Here is a 24265-nt window from a genome sequence, read left to right as displayed (position 1 = left end):
TGGGTTAGATCCGCTAACCCTGGGTTAACTTTCACCCAAGGCCTGGTTGTTCAAAGGGGTGTTAGCCACTGACCCTGGGTTAAATCCGCTAACCCTGGGTTAACCTTCACCCAAGGCGTGGTTGTTCTAAGGGGTGTTAGCCACTGACCCTGGGTTAGATCCGCTAGCCCTGGGTTAACTTTCACCCAAGGCCTGGTTGTTCAAAGGGGCGTTAGGCACTGACCCTTAGTTAAATCTCCTAGCCCTGGGTTAACTTTCACCCAAGGCCTGGTTGTTCAAAGGGGTGTTAGCCACTGACCCTGGGTTAAATCCGCTAACCCTGGGTTAACCTTCACCCAAGGCCTGGTTGTTCAAAGGGGTGTTAGCCACTGACCCTGGGTTAGATCTGCTAGCCCTGGGTTAACTTTCACCCAAGGCCTGGTTGTTCTAAGGGGTGTTAGCCACTGACCCTGGGTTAGATCCGCTAGCCCTGGGTTAACTTTCACCCAAGGCCTGGTTGTTCAAAGGGGCGTTAGCCACTGACCCTGGGTTAAATCCGCTAACCCTGGGTTAACCTTCACCCAAGGCCTGGTTGTTCTAAGGGGTGTTAGCCACTGACCCTGGGTTAGATCCGCTAGCCCTGGGTTAACTTTCACCCAAGGCCTGGTTGTTCAAAGGGGCGTTAGCCACTGACCCTTAGTTAAATCTGCTAGCCCTGGGTTAACTTTCACCCAAGGCCTGGTTGTTCAAAGGGGTGTTAGCCACTGACCCTGGGTCAGATCTGCTAGCCCTGGGTTAACTTTCACCCAAGGCCTGGTTGTTCAAAGGGGTGTTAGCCACTGACCCTGGGTTAAATCCGCTAACCCTGGGTTAACTTTCACCCAAGGCCTGGTTGTTCAAAGGGGCGTTAGCCACTGACCCTGGGTTAAATCCGCTAACCCTGGGTTAACCTTCACCCAAGGCCTGGTTGTTCAAAGGGGTGTTAGCCACTGACCCTGGGTTAGATCTGCTAGCCCTGGGTTAACTTTCACCCAAGGCCTGGTTGTTCAAAGGGGTGTTAGCCACTGACCCTTAGTTAAATCCGCTAACCCTGGGTTAACTTTCACCCAAGGCCTGGTTGTTCAAAGGGGTGTTAGGCACTGACCCTGGGTTAAATCTGTTAACCCTGGGTTAAATTGGCTCTAACCCGGTGTTAACTTTACCCCATGGATTGAGGAGGGTTAACCTATTCAACACATGCCATAAAATTTTTTTTTTTGGAGAAATGCTGAAAATCAATACTGTATCAGTTTTGGCTCTTACTATGTCCTGAAGATTGGACAACTTCTCAATCTGGTGATAAAGTACTCCCAATTAAATCTAAACCTAAATTCCAAACCAAATGCTACTTGAACCATCTGGAGAACGGGTGGATATGGATGGATATGTCAGCACAATACAAAAGTATAAACGGTACTAACGAGATGAGTTAGAATCAAAGATTCTGAGTATCACTCACCTTGACCGTGCTCACGATAATCATAAATCATATCATTCAGATATATTTAGATGTTCAGACCAAAAAATACACTGATCTTGATATGAGGGGCAACAAAATAAAACTGCATGCGCACAAAATTTCATCAAATTCTAACAATATTTGAGGCCAATATTGTACAAAAACCAATGATTGCTGAAAATAAAAAAAAATGCTCAAAAATATGCACGAATCCAGCTACTGTAAATCTTAAACATTTCAAATATATAAAGCACTTTTTTATTGGAATTAATGCATAAAATTATTATGAAAATGATGTTAAAAATGATTTGTTTGTGTCTAAAGCTTCATAAAACTGTGCAAATTAGTTTTCTCAAAACATTTCAAAATATTGGTCGCAGTTTTGGTTGACAAGGTAGAAGAATTAGGGTGGTTTTCAAATTCAGACAAATTACGTTGAGAAGTTATATCATGAAAAAAAAGCAACCAATCAGAAAGAAGAAAACTGTTAAATATGCACTAAAAATAGCTGGTTGGATTTCAATCTTAATCCAAGGTTCCTTAAAGTTTAACAAACTCGGACAATATTTGAAGCAACTATCCGATGTAGCACACAAAAATGAAAAAGAACAAAACATTTCATCAAAATCACACAGTATTTGAAGCACTCATTACATAGAAAGCTGTGACCAATCAGAATTCAGAAAATATGCAAAACTTATGCTGAGATCTGACTAAATGCACAATTCATCCTTAATTTCAGGTAATATGACCTGCACACAAAAATTTTAGAGTGGTCACTGCACAGAAAGCCATAACCAATGAGAATCATAGAATTGAATTAAATATGCTAAATGTATGAATCTGAGGCTTTATTTAAACTTGACCTAAAGGTTTGCTTACTCAATGTAGCCTGTCAGTTTCATAATCCTCCTCTGGGGTGTTTTCAATAATGTATAATAATTTCAATATATTCAATATATATTTTACAATACTGCAGAAGTAAATATTAGAACATACGAAGCAAGTGTATACATATATGCACAATTCCAGAAATTCCAAAAAGGCACTCAAAATGAAAATCCTGCAAATCACATCAAATAAATTTACAGACTACACTCTGGATTTATGTCCTATCTCTCAACAGTGAAAAATTATGTAAAAAATACCTGTCCCAGACCCCCACCCAAAATACAATGGATAATACTTGATCGAGGGCCACGGTGTACACAAAGGTTCATCCAAATCTATGCAAAACTAGCTGTTGACAGACAGACAGACAGACAGACAGACAGGCAGACATCAGCAAAGACATATAAACCTCTACTGGGTGGGGTACATTAATAATGAACACTGAGTAAAGTCAATTAGAGAGCTTAGCAGAAATAGACAATGAAAACCGAACAATTTACAGGGAAAATGCAGAGAGAGGGTAATTTTAATCGGTATATATTTAAAATGTTGAAAACAGAAACATATGTATATACTTCTAAAATGTTTTCACATGCCCACAAAACAACACAATAAAGTTTCTATGTTACACTAGACCCACATGTATATGTACATTTATGGTTATGCAATTAAAATGACAAACAGATATGGCCAGCTATATCAGAAGAAAATAACTGATCTGTAACAAGATTTCAATTTAAAAAAAACCTACCTGTTTTTAAACTGCAATTTTTGTTAAGCGTAAACTTTTCAGCTTTTGCTGATGAATTCAAAAATCCTGAGGTTTTGAGCTTGGTCAAGAGTCCACTCCAGCTGGACTTCAAGCTGGGTGCAGTCCGTCCACTCGTTATTTCTTCATCATTCAAAAACTCTCTATGAAATTCAAGTTGAAATTCAGTGATCTGAAGACTCACAAATTTTGTCAGCAAGTCAAAGTTTTCAGTCACTGTTCCCTCAGCAAGTTTAGCAAACATTTTGGCCACCTTAAACAATCATGCAGCCCAATATAAATCTGCCAATTAATACATCACAAAATTCCAATCGACATCAGAGGAACTTTCTGGCTATCCTGGACTTTAAACCACATCAAATTTCCAGACAAACATGGCTGTAACCTAGGGCTTTATGCTACTCACAACTGTGACATATGTTCTAACAGAGGGCCTTTTAACTGTTGACAAATATCACCATGTACGTCACAGCACTGCTCCCAGGTCAGGGCCTGACCAGCTGTTCAGCTCTCTCCCTGGACTAGCTTATTATAGTCTGTAGATCAATTCACTAAACCATAGCTTGGTAGAGCTCAGCCATCCTCGACCGACTGAGAGTTAAAAATGCCAATACCATACCATGTAAAATATCCCGTGACACATATGGCAAAGTTGCATGTTCTTGACATATGATACTGATAATACATCTGATTATTGGTCCCTGCATATCCAGTTCAACTTGTAACATACTGAATATTCACATTAATGCCTTCTCACAGAGCAATTTTTTTAAAATATACAGTAGCTTGAACACTTCTTGCATGAAAGCTAAAGTAAATATTTCAATTTTGAATCGATAGTGTTGCCAACAGGTAAATCCTTCTACGAAACCATGGCAACACAGTAATATTACATTAGTAGACATATACATAGGAATGACTGAAGGAAGAGAATCCTTTTATCATTTAAGAAATCTATACCATATGTTCTAATCATGTGCTATAAAATGTATACCTTTCTGTTAACATCCACCATGTAATAAACACATCTAGATGCATACGGATAGTTTTATATCAGCTATAGCATTTAAGGAACAAGGGCATAAGGCTGTGATCAACTGATTTTGTGTTTCTTGTTAATCACCTTCTTCAGAGGTTCACATGGGTGTTTTTCTACCACACGACCTTTTAAATTCATGAAATAGAGGATATTGCACAGTGAAGGTTGAATACCATAAATATTGTCTGAGTGGGTTATCATTTTTACCTTTCACGAGAACAATAGTTATGGTATTCAACCTTCACTGTGCAATATTCTATTTATTATTTATATCCTGACATTTTCATGTCCGAGCTCACAAAACCTGTTTAGTGTTTTAAACGCTGTCTGTAAGTAATTATACATTCTACAAAGGTGCTTAATGCTAATGAAATATAGGTATTTATGTAAATTAAGCACATGAAGAATTTCTACCTCTTTTTTTAGCGAACTATATATTGCTCGGTCTTGTGATATGGTCCATGAGGCATGGTCCATGGGTCAAGGTCTCCAGCAGTGTAATAGCAAAATGTAATAACAAATGTGATATCTAACTAGTGAAGATATCATTTTTATCAGTGAAGGAAATACTGGGATTTCATGGATGTATAAATAATAAACAGAAAAATAGGACCAATTGTAACAACTATTATTGTGTATGTTGAATTTCATTTTCTATTTTATCTTGACCCCAGGCAGTGCGTGCTCAGCGGCTACCTCTAGTTAGTACATGCAAAACTACAATTCACTACAAGCATGACAAGAGTACGAAAACAACACAACGTTTGCATGTTAAATGCTCCCATATTCTGTTAGGAAACACAAAATTAACTAAATACGGCCTCAGCTCTATCCAAGTCTGTGTTTTCACAAGCAACCTTACCAATCTCCCCCCCACCCCCCACCCCCAGGAATTATTTACCAGATCAACTGAGATAAGTCTCAAACTCAACATCAGGTGATCAGCTTTCTAAGAAAGTCCTTTAATCTGATTGGCAGAAAATATTTACGAGATCAAAAGAGATCCGTCTCAAAATAAACTCAAGATCAGGTGATGAGTTTTCCAAGAAAGTCCTCTAATCTGATTGGTGCTGATCGATGAACTGTTACACTCTAGAATGTTTCACATATACACTTATGATGGAGGTCAGGATTTTGGCCAAACCACTGTCCTTGACAACTGACATTGGACAATACCTCTGATTTAAAGTTGCAGCCAAACTAGATGTATCAAGAGCTGGACTCCAAACACAATGAGTCTAACTCATTCCATAGTTACTCAGCTGCAATACAGAAAACGTGATCTAGATTCAATAATCCAGCCTGATACACTGATCTCATTTTAACCTCAAAGCACACCAAAAATGACTCAAGGCAGTCTATTCAGCCGTCAAAAGTGCCCTCAGGAATGCCTGCCTTTCATCGTCTAGATTTGGACGCTATTAGCAACATTATTAAATGTTTATTGCATTGAGTTAAAGCAGGGTAATTCACAAGGAAATACATGTCCTGTCCCCAAACAAAACTGCTTTATAAATCACTCTGCAAAAGGCCAGAACCAACTAAAAGCACCTACAAATTACATGTTCTGCCACCAAACAAAACTGCTTTATAAATCACCCTGCAAAAGGCCAGAACCGACTAAAAGCACCTACAAAACACATGATCTGTCCTTAAACAAAACTGCTTTATAAATCACTCTGCAAAAGGCCAGAACCGACTAAAAGCACCTACAAAACACATGATCTGTCCTTAAACAAAACTGCTTTATAAATCACTCTGCAAAAGGCCAGAACCGACTAAAAGCACCTACAAAACACATGATCTGTCCTTAAACAAAACTGCTTTATAAATCACTCTGCAAAAGGCCAGAACCAACTAAAAGCACCTACAAATTACATGTTCTGCCACCAAACAAAACTGCTTTATAAATCACTCTGCAAAAGGCCAGAACTGACTAAAAGCACCTACAAAACACATGATCTGTCCTTAAACAAAACTGCTTTATAAATCACTCTGCAAAAGGCCAGAACCGACTAAAAGCACCTACAAAACACATGATCTGTCCTTAAACAAAACTGCTTTATAAATCACTCTGCAAAAGGCCAGAACCAACTAAAAGCACCTACAAATTACATGTTCTGCCACCAAACAAAACTGCTTTATAAATCACCCTGCAAAAGGCCAGAACTAACTAAAAGCACCTACAAAACACATGATCTGTCCTTAAACAAAACTGCTTTATAAATCACTCTGCAAAAGGCCAGAACCGACTAAAAGCACCTACAAAACACATGATCTGTCCTTAAACAAAACTGCTTTATAAATCACCCTGCAAAAGGCCAGAACTAACTAAAACCACCTACAAAATACATGCATGAATATAATTATAAAGTGTGGGTTGGGGGATGAGGGTTGTTAAACAAAGTGAATCTTGTATTAAGGAAGAATCAAACAGGGCTAACATCAGCTTTTTAAGACATTTTAATAAAGTTTCATGGAATAATATCTTGACCTAAAATTTCATCCATGAATTAAAGATTCTCATTTTACTGGGAATTCTATTGACCTCAGAAATGGTCTTTGGCATTTGTTTTGAAGGCAAGATGACATCCTAATGAAAAAATGCTTCAGCACCAAAGTAGTATTTTATGACCTTCAAATTTTTATTTTACACTTTCGAGAGTTCTTTTTAAAAAATGCACTTTTTGGGACACAAATGTAGGTCAAATACAGTAGGTTGTCATTTCTTATCGCTGACAAGCCGCATCTAAACCAGTAACCTATAAACATGTACCACATGTTTCGTATCATACAATTCCACTCTAAGTCACACTGAAGATTTGGCCTCATTAAGAGGCTAATTGGGGGTGGGGGGTGGGGGGCAAGGCCAAAGTGGCTTTAATACACTGGCTTTCTAAACTGACCATGATCACATGAGTGAAATACTCTTAAAGATTATGTTACACACCAATCAAATACAATAATGATCAGATTCAGCGAGACCCAAATTTCAGTTTAACAGTCAACACTTTGACACAAATAAGGTCAACTCAGCTTAGTATGACACTTGTTACATTTTGAACTCCTGTATGTCTTTTGAAAACTGAATGTGCGTCTAAGTGGTCTATAAGATCCTCCATTCACACATTGACCATCTGGGACTTCCAATCAATACACTCCACACCTACACATATTGATCTAAGTACGTTGATAAAGGATGTGCATAGTATTACTGGGAATGAACTTAGGTCATGTGACAGATGCACATGTCTGTCCCGACATGAATAACCTTTAAGGACAGTCTACTCTTTAAGGACAGTCTACTCTTTAAGGACAGCCTACTTCTTACATCAATCATAAGCTGTTTTCAGCTGATTTACTTAAACAATGAATTCAATGTAAAAGACATCTTTTACTAAGTAAAAAATTAAATTTCTTCCAAACTAAATATTATTCATGAATATTCATGTATTTATCTGTAAATACAACAAAACCTGCCTAAACATCGCAGTAAACGAGCAATGCTGGTAAATCATACCTGAATTCTATGTTTTGGGGTTAGACATATGCAAGGAATAAAGACACATGTGATGGAGCGAAAACGTTGGGATTTGAACCTACGTCCTTTGAGACCAAAGCCTTCGCTTTTACCACTATATCACTAAATGTAAGCTTCAAATCTGTCATAAACAGCTACTAATTTACTTGGTGGTTCTGCTTGTATTTATTAGCTTCATGAAAATAGCCTCCACTAGGATGGATGAAGTTTTCAGTTATATAATGATCAGGTTTACAGGAAGAGGAAACCGAAGTGCTTGGAGTAAACCACTGACCTTTGGCAGGTCCTTGACAAACTTCCTCACAATTAAAGCTACAGCCATGACAGCTGAAACAAAAACAGCTACCATCTTTGTCAGGGGCAACTGCCACAGCTACCACAGCTGTTCAGTACTGCTCAATCGTAACGAAATATCTGGCACGGATGTGGGTCTGACCATCTGCATACGAAGGGGGTAATATCGGAGTAAGATGTTCACATCACACGCGGATCATACAGTCAAGATGGGTGTGCTGTTACCAATCCTGTCTTTAAACATTGTAATATTTTTTTATATTTTTTTATTTGTCAAGTGTCTGACCTACATTTTCACCTCTGTGTACGTTAGAGCTGATTCTAATACATAGAACACTAAGTCATGAATTTTGTAAATTACAGTGCTCTATATCTGTGCGAAACCTGATCTTGATACATGCAGTACTTTTTAAGATACCACCCCTAACATTGTATTTAACATTGCATTACCTGTTATTGGATGCTGATACCAACACCGACGCTCCGGGTATGACATAAGCTCCATCTAAACTTTGTACAAGCGAGATAAAAATGGGTATCAAGTACCCACTTCCTCAACTTCTTCTATCTACAACACCCATATCCTGTGCGATCACTTAGGTCAGTTTCCACAACTAAACTTTTGTTCAACTGCAGACTGATTCAATCGGTGTAACTTTATCAATCTATCTGTTTCTTAAACACAGTGTTGCACGCCTGGGCCAAGTTTCACACAGAGGCGCACACCATTTTCTTATCGTACATTTGTCATGCGATATTTTGTACGTCACATTTATTGTACCATTCTCCTATGCGTGCGATTATCATACGTGCATGACATCTTTGTAAAATTAAGCCCAGAGGTGCCTAAGTATATATATAATATCCTGTATGCACATGTGCTAAAGAAATACAGTGTAATAGACGACAACGAGTGTCAAACAATTGGCTGCCCTGGCACCTGACACGCCTGAGTTATCCCCCTTACCTCTGACAGGTGTTTTCAACTCATTCAGCAGGAACAAGTACTTGCTTCGAGTCTGATAGAATGTCGCCTCCAGGTTTGCATACTGCCTGTTAACGAAATGAAGTAATGAGGTATTTTCAGAGGGTAACAAACTCAGTCAATATGACAGTATTGATCTTCCCTGAGGCCCTCCATTCACTCACACAACCAATTGGCAGTCACACAGGTTATTAAAAAAAATAATAAAATAAAATAAAAAAATTACACAAAGCATTAATCAGTTCAAAGTTAACATATATATATATATATATATACATACAGAAAAGGCTATGTGTTTGGTGCTTTCTGCCACTTTTGATGCAAATTTTTAAACAATTTTAATGAAACTTTTATTTTAAGGTAGCTCTGTCAAATTGAACAATCTGCTCTTGCCAGAGGCCCTTTTGTAGAGAGAGAAAGCTCATCATTGCCTTCCTCTTGGTAAAGCTATATGTCACTTGGTGTATCTAAATACAAGCTTATCACCAAGAAATGAAATTCCTTGTTTACAATGAACGAAGCAGGATACACTTAACAATGGAAGACTGGAAGTATTGAAAAAAAAAACAAATACATGTTATCTTCCACTTTGAGTTGCCAGAATAATATGTGTAGCTATTATTATATGCCAAAATCCAGAACATAACAAAACCAGCCATAGTTGTGTTAAATTAGGTGAAATAACCCAGAACTTGAACTTTTGTCTATAACTTGTTTAAGAGAAGCCATGCACCAAATTTTAAGTCTGGAGACATAATTTTATTGAAAATAGACAAAACTGCCCAAACTAAAATCTGTAAGTCATCATGGTCCGTACAACTGAATCCTGACAAACGAGGTGTACATAGACAGTCCCCTGCAACTCCAGTCAGGTACTAATTAACAAACCCTTTGGCTGTTGCATGGTTTTGCAATCATGTAACAATTTCTTGCAGGGAATCAAAAAAAAAATTATTTCATAAGAGTTTACATAAGAGACAATCAAGAACTGCCTTCCATGAACATGATGAAAGCAACTTGATTGGCACTGGATTTTGTCTCTTTTGACACAAGAAAAATTTTTTAAAGTCATGGCAAATAAAAAACTCCAACAAGAGATGTACCAAGCTGCCATGAGTGTTGTGAGTCATGTTTTAATCAACTGTCTCAACAATTATTACAGATTACTATAAAAAGTTTTTAAAGAAGAAACATCTAAAAACAAATGGGGGGCCTCCGTCGCTGGGGGGGGGGGGAGGGAGGTAGCACGTCAGTGTGGTGCAAAGAACCAGGAGCCTCTAACCAATGCAGTCACTGTGAGTTCAATTCCAGCTCATGCTGGCTTCCACTCTAGCCATAAGTGGGAAGGTCTTCCAGCAGCCTGCAAATGGTCGTGGGTTTCCCCTGGGCTCTCCCTGGTTTCCTACCACTACAATGCTGACCGCTGTCATATAAGTGAAATATTCTTGAGTACGGCGAAAAACACCAATTAAATAAATAAATAAAAACAAATGTTCCAGAGGAATGGAGCATAAATGTGAACATACATCTGCAACAGGTTTTCCCTACGCTCATCATTCTGCCTCAGCTGAGTGAGTTCCAGGATTTCCTTTGACAGGAACTTATTCTGCATCTGGTATGCTTGACAGGAGTCCTGTAAATCAGAGATAAAAAAAACCCATTTCAAGACAAAATGAAGTGTATTTTCATGAAAATGTTGATTTGTTTTTTTGGGTTCGGGTTCGGGTTAACATATATAATGATTTGTTTGTTAGTTTGAAGTTTAGTAACACATTAATTCATTTGTTTGTTAGATAAGGGTCCATGAAAATATTGATGATAATTCATGAGATGAACTATTTCAGTTATGAAAGAAAAATGAACTTTATGAAATAAACTATATCAGTTTTATATCACAAAAACAAAATCTGTGTATTCTGTGATGATAACTTTAGTTACACTGTACCCTCTTTATGAACTTGTTTATGGAGTGGATTTTAAAAATGTACCGAAGAAGAGGTTGCTCAGGATTGTGGGTGGGGTGAAAGCCTGTTAAAGCACTGAGAAAACCATTAGCCCTAGGCCTTAAGGTACCTGACAGACTGCCAGACCTCTAGCCTTGGCCAACCTGAGCAGGCGTTGATTTCAAACCTGGAACCATTATGATCAAATTCCAATAGGCTGCCAAGACCACACCTTTGGGGAATATGCCCGCAAAGGATTTTTAATTGTGAACTGAGTCGATCAGTAATACAGTATATCCTTTGTTATATTCATGAAAACAAAGAGAACTCAGGTTTACCTTTAACCTTTCAACCTCTGTCGCATCTGTGAAAACTCTCAACATAGGTGGCGATGTGGGGAGACAGGATTGGTTGGAATTTGACCCCTGACCTTTTTCAAGGTCAAACACCTGATTGGTCAGGCTCATGATGACATCATCTTTGGCTGTCAGCATTTCTTGGTACATGTTCACCTGATCTTTGAGAGTGTCAATTGTATCCCCTTGAACTCTACAATTCCCCAATAGTAAACAAAACACTTTAAAACAGAAGATAAATACATGACTTACATACAATATTAAACATAAACTTATGAAGAGTAAAAAAAGTCTATCATATGGTTGTGTTAAGTATGTCATGTTACTAACATTTTCACGTGATGATGCACATACAATATCTGCCAAAATGACAAATTCAAAGGAACATACAAATATTATAGTGAAAGTCTGGTATCAACAAAACTCATGCAAAGTAGTTTTGATTGTACATAGCCAAGATTTTTTTGCTGGGGGACAAACAAACAGAGGTGACTAATGTTAAAGCTTTGCAGCTTTTGGCAGCCACACACATCTTGGCAATTTCCTGCATTTTTATTTTGACACACGTGACTTTACATGGGCTCAAACATTATAATTCCTTAACTTTTTTTGCATGTTTGCAAGGTGTTTATTCAAGCTTATTCTGAAGGCATTATTCTGTGTAGACTGATAAATTATTCTTTTTGTGAAGCCCAGAAATTGGACAATCCAACCAGTGTGGTTTTGTCCCAAAAATCTAATTGTAAATGTGCATAAATTGCACTAAAATTTGCTTTTTCATATGCGAAAAGGTCGAGGAATTTAGGTCCTCTAATTCTTCAGCCTTGGCGCATGTTTGCATGGTGTTTATTCAAGCATATTCTGAAGGCATTAGTCTGTGTGCACCGATCAATTATATCTTTTGTGAAGTTCTGAGATAGGCCAATCCAACCAATGTAGTTTTGTCTTCAAACTATAACTATAAATGTGCATAAAGTGCACTAGAAGTTGCTCTTTCATATGCGAAAAGGTTGAGTAATTAGGGTACATTTACAGTAAATGACCTCAAGTTTTGCCGAGGCTCGGAAAGTGTATCCCAGGATTCAATGCGTTGGATGTGGTTGTTGACTTAGTGCTGCAGGAGAAGATCAGGGAGATGTCAAATTACAGTTCATGAATGTAACAAACAAGCTCACGCTTCACTGATTAGTTAGTCTATGCCCCTACCACCAACAGTTCATGTTTTCCTCAGTTGTAATCATAATAATTTTAGCACATGCACTTTGCAACAGGTTGATTGTTTTATTATCGTTATTTTGTGATAAATAGAAATTTTTGAGAAAACTCACGCAGATTAAGCATGACTACCCAGTACCTTTACGCACGTGGAGTGTCATGTCAACTATCCGTTTTTAAACTGAAGGCTATATAAAGCTGTAGCAGACTTTCAGCACACCGTGAATCCATACTTGCAAACTAGGCCTACCAGCTGACGAGATATGGGGATGTCAAACTGCGATCAAAGTGACACCTACACAGGCAACAACTCACCTGATTTGCTGTCTGATCATCTCCTTTTCCTCTTGTGTTTTAGCTAGCAGATACTCCAGGTCCACAATCTTGTCATCTCTCCGCTTGAGAAGGGCTTCAGGGGATTCTCCATTTAGTGAATTGACTTCATCTCTGCCAAAGGCCAAATGTCAATAAGTAAACTTAAATAAATTAAATAAGAGTATTGTAACGCAATATTAGTGTTCAAGCATAATGGAAAAACTGGTTTTTATAGACTTTCGAATGTAATAAGCTATGTTTTTCACCATTTTCAAGGACCATTCTTTTCAAGAACAAGCCTTCATGTTGGTAATCGGAAAAACCTTTTTGGTAGCTTATTTATGAATATGTTTTGAACGTAGTGCAAGATCATAGTACCTGACACTGAAAAATCAAGTACTTTCAATAGCTTATCCCAAAACACACTATTTATGAAGGGCTTTAAAGATCTTGGAAACCTTTCAACAAAATTCAAGTAGTTTCAGGAACCACATATAACACGGTTATATGTGACTTAAGCAGTGTTTAAGCACATTCCAACTGCTCACTGCATTAAAAAGCTTGATACATTATCCTACAGAGGGCAGACATTCTGCGATATTTTCTCATAAACTGAAATGCAGTGCATTTTGGATCGGCAATCTGATTTTGACCAAAAAGAAATGACTGAACATAAACATGGGTGGGAGGTGAATATTCTTATTCATGCAAATGATCCAAATTCCAAAGTATCCAAAAATCATGCAGATACACCTCAATAAATGTTTAACTGGAAACTGTTACCTGTAGATATGATTAAAATCTTGAATAATGATTACTTTGGTGACTAAACATAAGTAGAAAGGTTGGCAGAAATGCTGCATTTCACCTTAAGTCTATCATTTTTCAAGTGACACATTTTGCTTGATTCTGATTGATTCACCCACATTGCAGTGCCACTCCAAAATTATTTTTATAAGAAACACTTAAGTGTTGGCATCAAAATTGTCATTTTAAGGCCTTTATGTGCTTCTGAAAGAGCATTTTTTACATCACCAAACTTCAGGTGAAATACATTATATGTATAAGACAACCCACCGTGAGCAGACTTCATGTTGTAATTTGTCAATTTCCTTCTGTAGCAGCTTGGTGACTTCACGGTTTGCCTGAAGTTCCTCTTCTACAGACGAGAGTTCCTCCTTCAGGGAACACAGGTAAGTCTTCAACTGAAGCCACAACAACAATATATGACAAAACCTAACGCCTGCATTCATTCAGAGTGATAAGACATAACAACCGCCACATCAATTTATTAATTTATTTGTTTTTTTTTTTTTACTTTAAGCTCCGTAATATTCGCCTTATACGATGGTTGTGGGGTTTCTGGGATGTTAATAATAATCGCTAATCAAAGAGCCTCTGAAGATAGTGGTGTTTATCAGAGCAGGAAACAGTAACTACGCCCAGTGGAAACCACTACACCTTGGCAGGTATCCCACAAATCTCCCAAAATACACCCTCTTCCTATCTAGTGTATTCATAATACAGCAGCAAGGTTCACACATCTGGCCACAGGATCACACAGCTGTCTTAAGACTCAAGTCTTAACTTTGGGATGTTATTCCTGAACTAAATGTGAATAAGTCTGCGACTGGTCCATGCTATCAGGGTCTGATCAACTAAACCCACAGGTAACTGCACATCTACAGTATACATCATTTACTCATTACATATACCTTGGAACACTGTTGACAAGCCTCTAAAGAATTCCCCCAGGGCGGGGAAATGTCCATTTCTTCACCGTTTCCTTTCTTTAACATCTTTTTGAAATTTGAAAATGAGAATTTTTTGTCGAATCCTGTAGGTCTTGTGGCTCCGGCTGGAGTAGTGCTCTGTGGGGTGACTGGTGATGTTTTAGTAGCAGTTGGTGTATGCCTGCCTGGAGTGCTCTGTGGGGTGACTGGTGATGTTTTAGTAGCAGTTGGTGTATACCTGTCTGGAGTGCTTATGATGGACCACTCGTCATCCTCAGATTTGCCTGCAGCAAATACACCAAACTTTTTGTCAAGAAAATCAATTACGGTATAAAGTGAACTAAAATTTTGCCCATGTCTATAAAGCGGCACATTTTTTATGACTGAGAGTTTTGTTGTTCTTAGAAAGGCATTCAGTGGTTTATTTGGTAGGCGGGATAAAATCCTACAAGAAAAATGCAAGTTTCAGTGAAAAAAAAGTAACATCTTATTACTTCTATTTGCTTCCAAACATGCCCTTTTGGAGGTAAACTTTTTTACACCATGAACAGGTTTGCATGCTTTCAATGATTATTTATATGGTTATTTTTTTATTTGACTGATGTTTTACAATGTATTCAAAAATGTTTCACTTATAAAATCATGATGATGACCAGAATTATGGTGGGAAAGGCTGCATACAGCCCAGTGGGAACCCTACATGACTGAGTGACTGATTGGTGTTTTACGTCATACTCAAGAATATTTCACTTCTACGATGGTGGCAGGCAGCATTATGGTGGAAGGAAACTGGGCAGAGCACGGAGAACCCAGGATCATCCGCAGGTTGCTGGCAGACCTTCCAACCTATGGCTACATGACTGAGACCAAACAAACCACCTGGAAAACTGTAAATTGACCATGTAGGTTGGACTGCACCCGTCTTCTGATCTAACAAGCATTTCAGAAGTATTACTTCTGCAACACGTCTCGAGCAGTTTGAGCTAGTAAACTAATACGTGTAGTTATATGTCAAAATAATCTACAGGAGAAAGATGGCCATGATTCTGTTAAAAGTTAACAAAACCGTCCAAAACCTGTTCATTACTGTAACTAATGTTATAGTCATGATGAAGTCATGTTCCAAGTTTTAATTCAATACAATAAAGCCTGAAAAAAAAAAGTCTGGGAAACTGTTCTGTAATGGACAAAAAAAGTTCCCTCTTGTACTGATAAGGTACTATCAAGATTAGCAGCTGATAGTTCCCCATTATATTATTATGAGACAATTGCCATTCTGAACATGTGTTTATGGAGCTCTTAAAGAGGAAGGTGATCGAGGCAAGCAAGAAATTTAAATTTTCTCTCCGCAGTAACAATGGGTTATGTTAAGTGATGAAAATCAATCCTAACTGTACCCTCACTGACCTCAAGCCACTGTGTAACTATGAACTCGACTGGTTGATTTATGCTGTACTCAAGAATATTTCACTTATACAACGGCAGCGAGAAATATTGTGGGAGAAAACCTGGCTCAGGGGCAAACCCACAACCATCAGCAGGTTGCTGGTTGTTACTGAGCTCAAGATATCTGGCTCACAAGGACAGGTGTGACAGATGAACCGACAGATACACACTGAGCATTTTTATGCTTGGTCATCACTTTCAAAATCAACTAAAAGAGGCAAGATGCCTCTTAAAGATTTCAATACAGACGAGACAACCATAAAATCCAAGAAAAATTGGCACTGACAACCATAAAATCCAGGACAAATTGACACCGACAACCATAAAATCCAGGACAAATTGGCACTGACAACCATAAAATCCAGGACAAATTGACACAGGCAACCATAAAATCCAGGACAAATTGGCACTGACAACCATAAAATCCAGGACAAATTGACACCGACAACCATAAACTCCAGGACAACTTGACACTGACAACCATAATATCCAGGACAACTTGACACTGACAACCAGATTCCTACATACCATAAACTGCATAAAAATCCTTATTGGGCGATCTCAGGCCAGCGAAGTAATTTCTTATTTCTGTTCTGAAGTTTGTCAGTGAGAGACTGGTTACCGCTGTGTTGCTGGGGGGCATTGATGCTGAGGTCTCACCGATCAGAAAGTCTGGAGAAGTCACATGGGCTGTCACTTCTAAACTGTTATCTAAGTTGCCTTCTGTGCTGGTTCCATTGCTAAGGCTTTTCTGTCTTGCTAAGAGGCCTTGTTCTAATGACTGCAAAAAGGTTTAATTGAAAACATAAAAGTTACTTGTTGAAATATAGTGTTATTAATAACAAAATATTGTAAATGTCTTTCCTTTCTAGGCAGTAAGAGTCATCAAACATCGCATAAAGGCCAAACATGTATTCTTGTTTTCATTCTAATGATTCAAGGGAGATTACTGTGTAACATTTTCAGTCACATGGTACTACAGCTTGCTTACATCTGTAACCGTATTGTTCATTCGGCTCCAACGAAGTCTAGAAAAACTATATGTTATGTGAGCACTTAAGTATTGATTTATATGCAGTTAATTTTAAGAACACCTTGCCTCATAAACAGTGTGACTAAGTTGTAAGCGGAAAGCCCCTAATGGCTGACTTCATTAGTCTATCAAACTACATGTACTGCAAATGAGTATGCAAATGTAATCAGATGACCAATTACTGGCACACCAGATAGGCCAGATCACAAGCAATTTAGTAATAATTTATATATTATGAAGGAATACAACTCCTCATAAATGTATAATAGATTTCCAACGTAATAACTAATACAGAGAGAAAAATAAATACCAGGTCCAATTTCACATTTTCTCATAATTTGGATTAGATTGTTACAACACGTCACAAGCACTGAATTGTGACTTAAATGAAATGGTGACCAGGTACAAAAAGTAGTTAAGCATACCTTTTGATTGGCTGAAAGCAGACTAACTCGTGACTTGGACAAAGATGTTCGTTTGTCACTGTACTGTCTTCGCTTATTCTGTAGTTCCTTCAGCCAATACATCATTGTCTGCTGATTCCGGGCATCCAAAATGAAACTACGGCCATCTGACCTGAGGACAGAACATTATAAACATATATACAATAGTACATTTAGATATATTTACGAATTCATAAAGTTAATGAATACCTGAAATTCAAAAATTTGTCAAAAACTGGGACTTTGACAAAGACTCAGAAGTATGAGTGAAAAAGTTTTCTCAACCCCACAAATTCAAGCTTGAAATTTGGAATTCCTTAGTTCTCAGTATGACTAGGACACCGACAATGAGTTTAAACATATGGATGCAAACAACGTCTTCAGTTTACATGTGCAAAACAATGAAAGTCTTAATTTTGAACACTGTGACTGAGGTTGAGTTTTGTATGGATGACAACTTCAATGGTTGAAATTTCTGTATGGATGTTTTAATAACATAGAGATTATTCTGAAAATACATACCATAAAGTCTGTACCATACATGTACCAAATAACCTCTTATAATTTCTTAATAAGTCTATGAAAGGAAAAGTGAGTGATAATGAGGATTTATTTATTTATTTGTTCGTTTGACTGGTGTTTCACTTAAATGACAGTGGCCAGCATTATGGTGAGAGGACACCAGGCAGAGTCCGAAGGAAAACCACGATCATCAGGTTTCTGGAAGACCTTCCCATTAGTGCTACGGGAGAAGAGGCCAGCACGAGCTAGACTTGAACTGAGCACATTGGTGAGAGAGTCCTGCATGATTGCGTTGCACTAGCATGCTAACCACCAGGCCCTGAAAGCCCCGGATACCTCGTTATGATGCCGATGATGATGATTATCATTGTCTACCATATGGTATTGTAATAAGACTTGAGACAACCATGTCTCCTTCCTTCCAATACAGGCTTTCTTATCCCTGAGTTAAAATTTACTGTTGTCATACATGAAATTATATACATATAAGACAATTTATATGTAAACTAGACAATTTTGCGGCTTAATTGCCTCTGCAGTTCACTGTCGCATTTCTCACTCTAAATGAATAACCACTTGGATCACACAGGCATGTCAAAAATATCCTTACATGGTCTATGTGACAGCATTGTAACTTTTCAACAAAATTAGTGGCAAGACTGAACTTTGAAACGACACAAGTAGTTAATAAATGATGAATTACAACCGAGAACTTATATTACACACTAACTGGGCAAAAGAAATTAAGTTGTTCTTTTTTTTAAGTCGATCCAAGGGGCGACAAAATGAATCTCCACACAAAGTTGTATCAATATCAAACAATACTTGAAGCCATATATTCACTGCATGGAAACTAGATCTAAGAGCCCCATTACAGATACTGTTAAACATGCAAACACAGGCATGCCTATACTTATGAACTGCATCTGAGGCTACAACAAACAGATCATGCATATAATTTATTTGAATAAAACGACAGACAATATTTTAAGCAATTATTGCATGGAAAGTGATATCTTAACATCCTGTTCTACACCATTTCTCAGAAGTCAGTTGAAGTCATTTATGTCAGTACTATAACCAGCCCAACTGAAATGCTTCAGGATGTTGATATACAATAAAGCGTAAGTACACATTAGCGCTACTCAATGAAGCATGCATATGTATGTACACAGACTTAAAACACACTTTAGGTGTAAACGGTCGATAAAGCCTTTTTCGATCTAGAAACTCTTCGTCCTCAAGACATGAATGACGTTAAGAGCAAGGGGAGCGGATTATACTGATTGACCCATCTCAGTATTAACGTGTTCACATGTTTTCTGCATGTATACTAATGAAATCTACACTTGATGCAACAGCAGCCCTTTATATGATTACATATGCAGGGCTACTGTACAATGTTTCTAATAAAATGGATCTCCCAGCTGAACATACTTAAAAAAAAAACATGCTAATATTCTATAAACAAGACTAAAATTCAACAACAGTATAGAACCCTATGAGCTTATTTATCTACAGTAGCAAAGGCCAAGCGAAGCCAATGTCAGATAGAGATTTTGTCTTTTTTGCTTACCAGTTCTTCATTTTATGTTTTCTTTTCCTTTAAGCTGGGACTGTTCTATAATCTCAGCTTCAAGGAAGCTATCCAAGTAATTAAGGAACTATACAGAACTGTGGCAGCTCCAACAAATGAAAGAAGGTATTAGATCACTAAATATTTCAGTTAACAATCCATTTTCGAGAATTTTCAAGTCAATCGTTGGAGTTGCTGTAGCACTCTGCATTAAGGCAAATATCAGTGGAAATGGAAATAACAAAATTCCAGAAAAGTGATAAAATTACCAGTTAAAATACTGCATGGTACCCAGAAGTGCGGGAAAATGTAAGTACAACGACTACACCATAACAAAGGTAAAAATGAGGAAATGATCGCCGGTAAGTTCTGCTTGAACTCTTCAATTCCAAAATATCAACGGGAAGCAGGAAGTCTTCACATTGTGTCTTGTCACCTACAGTCCACATTAAAACTATACTGCAGTATTTATATTACAAACTTAAGTCGTAACTGAAATAAAAAATGTACTGACATGTTACTAACGTAATTTTCCTCCATACATGACACAGTTTTAACAGTTGATGATTTCACAATTTAACCTATTTTCTCACAATTTCACACTAATCAGTTGTAACGGTACATGTATACGTGTATCATCTGAATGTTGTCAAAAACAATTAATAACACAAACAGGTATTTTTGTGTGAAATGTGATCATGCCTTTTTTTGAAATGTATGAAAATGAACAAAGAGCAATTGAGGAATACCACTAAAGGCTACAAGTATACATGTACAAATGATAAGAATTCTGCAATTTCAAAGTTGGGGGGCCAAGAGTCCCAGCAAAAAAGGCGAGGGTCCAGGGGCCACCAAGGCCCCGGAAGCTCTGAAGGAGCTATATCACCTTAGAGACGATTTGCCGTATCTTAGATATGCCAACTGAGATGTTATTGACTGTTTAAGACTGCCTGAAAAAATTGAAATAGATGTTTAGCTCAATTGTTGACACTTTTGCAGGGAGAACCACGGGTCAGCAAAGAACACTGTAACAATTTATCCAGAATTCAACATTAAATTTATGCATGTCGGAGAAAGGCTGGTGTAGATTGACTAATACAAGCATTTAACTCGTATGGAGGAGAATCGGTGGAAAGACACATCCATGTTTTTACTAGGCCTTGGTAGAAGCCTTGCTGGCCTATTGTCGGCTTGCTTTCAATTGAAATCAATGTCATTCACATGTACACATACACTTTTTGATCAAGCCATTGGCTCAGAAAAAAAGGCGTGCATCTGATTTAGGGGAATTGTCAGCAACGCGCCCAAGTCGGTGGTTACAACTGTTACTTTTACGTCCTAAGTGAAATGATCTTGGAATGACGATAAACCATAATGAAACCAATAACTCAACACCGATGAGTGCATATTTTGTACCAATATATTAATAATTCTGCTTTTTGGGCTGAATAAAACTGAAATGTCATCGCACTGAAACACAGTCACTAAATTTGGAAAAAAAACTTTGTGTTTGGAGACTAATGAGTCTACTTTTTGTCAAATTACACTGTAGATGATTTGCCCTTCCATGGGAGAATTGTATATATTAATATATGCTACTTCTATATGTGTACTGAAAGTTGAAACAAGCAAATCAACATAAACCTATTTAATTTTGGCACATTATCAGTTTGGAAAAACAGGTATATATAACTTAGTGACACTATATCATGTGATCTGGAAAAGCAAAATCTTTGAGAAATAATCAAAATTCACAACCTTACAACTGCAGCCATGGTTGCATGGATGCAGAAAATACAAAACCGACGTGGCAGAAAAACTGTTACTAAAACAAGACCAGTATTTCAGTACATGTGGCATGAACATTTGTACTTCAAAACCGCCCACACTAATTAACTCTCATAAAAAGAAAGGAAAACAACAAAAGGAACTATATGTCAAACTCGATGAAAAATGTCCAGGTGGTTGGATTTATATTAAAGCTGAACTCAACGAAGTTTGTCAGGCGGCTCCGTTTCAATGGACTGATGAGTCTCATCTAAGAGAGCTAACTCATAAACATATATAAATATGTGGGCCCAAGAATGGAAAAAACATGTAGGCCATATATTAATAGTAGTGTACTCTGAGAAAATTGCAGTTTACCATGTTTAGTTTACCGAGAAAATATACTTGCAATAGCGTGATGTTTTATTTGGCGAAGGGGCCTGTTTATGTTACAAGTACATATACTTTCCGGAACCTGAAACGTTGGGGGGCCAAAGATATGCTGCCCTCCCCCCCACTTTGAAAATGACTCAGTACTATGAGGGCTCTGTAGTCATGTACTGTATCAAAGTGGATGACACATAAGGTTGTGTTTGTTTTCATCAACACATGCATGTATACAAATATTCAAAGAATTGTGTTACATGAAATGCACTGTTTACTTTAATAAATGACTAAACATTTAATTCATTTTTCCTAATTCTGAGAGTTCTCTTGATCTCAGTAAGATGTTTTGAAGTTTGTCTGGAAGGTAGGATAATATCCTACTGAAAAATTTTCAGCCAGAAAGTAACATTTTATGACATTTGTTTCCATTTAAATATGCACTTTTTGGGAAAATTTTTGGTTATATTTACTGTATACATGTTGTGTAAGTGTACATTTACTACAACTCGACAAACTCAGTCAAAAATGCACACCCTTTCATTTTATTATTCAGAATCCAAATGCAGGTATTTTTTTATGCGATGGGCTTTTAGACGTATCTTGTGCTATCAGCTGGGGGCTGCCAGTTTTTAGTGTACTTTTTTCATTAGCTAGAGGCCGCGCAAGGTCTAAATCCCACCCTTAAAAAATCGGATCACCTTAATGAGGTGATCGTCTCATCGTCCACTGCTCTTAACACAATGGTGGCAATTATGATGGATCTTATTACAGATGACAGCAATGAATTGTAGCTGTTGTTACAGCTGCTATTCATAAAGTAGGCAGCTTGACAAGGACACTGTCCGGTATCAAATCTCACCAACTTTTCTTGTACAGAACTTCAACAACCTATTTAAACAAGCTTTTGAAATTTGTCAATCAGGCCACAAAAAGTTATTTTCATTACCTGCATTGATTCCTAATATTGATAAATACAAATCACGATGATGAATTTCTCTAGATGACCAACATGTACCTATATAGATAAGTTTCATTTGTACTGATTATGACCTGTAGATATATGTGCATTATTTCTTGTTTTTTAAATATTCATGTAAAGCTGGCTGAAAAATGCTTGACACATACACAAAACTCACACATACGATTCAAATGCTACACACTGCTTCATCGTTAAAGTACTTTAATGTTTTCTGTCATGTGTATGAGATACCAAGGTCAGTATGATATACATGATATCTTTTGATCTTGTCATCAATAAAAAAGATTCCTCTAAATACACTATGGGTTGGTCATGTTGAATCATTAAGCCCACATTTAATATCATGTGTTTTCAAAGTTAAGCCGTAATAATGATTACACATCCAGTGACAAAATTAAACACTGTTATAATATAGACTCTCAACCCTGTGTCCCAAGCACTGCATATCTGTACATGCGTGTGGAATAATCCGTGTCACGATGTGTCGTGTACAGGAAATAAGGTAGATAACAGATGGCACAGCAAGATGGCATACACACAACAATGAGAGTAAACAGAAAGATGGACAGCCGAGTACATGTACATATGGAAAAACACACTGGCAAAGAGACAGATGGTGAGGGTAGATGGCAGACAGATAGATGGCACAGCACAGGGTGATGGTAGACAGCTAGGTGGACGGATGGAACAGCAGGTGGGCCTACACACAAGGGTGATGATAGAGAGCTAGGTGGACAGATGGAACAACAGATGGGCCTACAGACAAGGGTGATGGTAGAAAGCTAGGGGGACAGATGGAACAACAGATGGGCCTACACACAAGGGTGATGGTAGACAGCTAGGTGGACTGATGGAACAACAGATGGGCCTACACACACAGGTGATGGTAGACAGCTAGGTGGACAGATAGAACAACAGATGGGCCTACACACAAAGGGTGATGGTAGACAGTTAGGTGGACAGATGTAACAACAGATGAGCCTACAGACAAGGGTGATGGTAGACAGCTAGGGGGACAGATGGAACAACAGATGGGCCTACACACAAGGGCGATGGTAGACAGCTAGGTGGACAGATGGAACAACAGATGGACCTACACACAAGGGTGATGGTAGACAGCTAGGTGGACAGATGGAACAACAGATGGGCCTACACACAAGGGTGATGGCAGACAGCTAGGTGGACAGATGGAACAACAGATGGGCCTACACACAAGGGTGATGGCAGACAGCTAGGTGGACAGATGGAATAGTAGAAGGGCCTACACACAAGGGTGATGGCAGACAGCTAGGTGGACAGATGGAACAACAGATGGGCCTATACAAAAGGGTGATGGCAGACAGCTAGATGGACAGATGGAATAGCAGAAGGGCCTACACACAAGGGTGATGGTAGACAGCTAGGTGGACAGATGGAACAACAGATGGGCCTACACAAAAGGGTGATGGCAGACAGCTAGGTGGACAGATGGAATAGCAGAAGGGCCTACACACAAGGGTGATGGTAGACAGCTAGGTGGACAGATGGAATAGCAGAAGGGCCTACACACAAGGG

At 38.1% G+C, this 24265-nt stretch overlaps 1 protein-coding gene across 1 annotated transcript in view; it reads right to left on the bottom strand.

Moving 5' to 3' along the window:
* Positions 1 to 24265, bottom strand: part of LOC135469769 (TBC1 domain family member 2B-like) — a 41605-nt gene that overhangs the window by 14993 nt on the left and 2347 nt on the right. The window contains 9 exon segments of the mRNA XM_064748357.1: positions 8979 to 9064; positions 10523 to 10629; positions 11278 to 11488; positions 12826 to 12957; positions 13903 to 14030; positions 14541 to 14739; positions 14797 to 14842; positions 16533 to 16785; positions 17463 to 17613. Coding sequence (XP_064604427.1) covers positions 8979 to 9064; positions 10523 to 10629; positions 11278 to 11488; positions 12826 to 12957; positions 13903 to 14030; positions 14541 to 14739; positions 14797 to 14842; positions 16533 to 16785; positions 17463 to 17613 — 1313 coding nt within the window.

The sequence above is a fragment of the Liolophura sinensis genome, chromosome 7 (genome assembly GCF_032854445.1).
Source record: "Liolophura sinensis isolate JHLJ2023 chromosome 7, CUHK_Ljap_v2, whole genome shotgun sequence".
Classification (NCBI taxonomy): Eukaryota; Metazoa; Mollusca; class Polyplacophora; order Chitonida; family Chitonidae; genus Liolophura; species Liolophura sinensis.
This window is presented reverse-complemented; position numbering and strand designations above follow the sequence as displayed.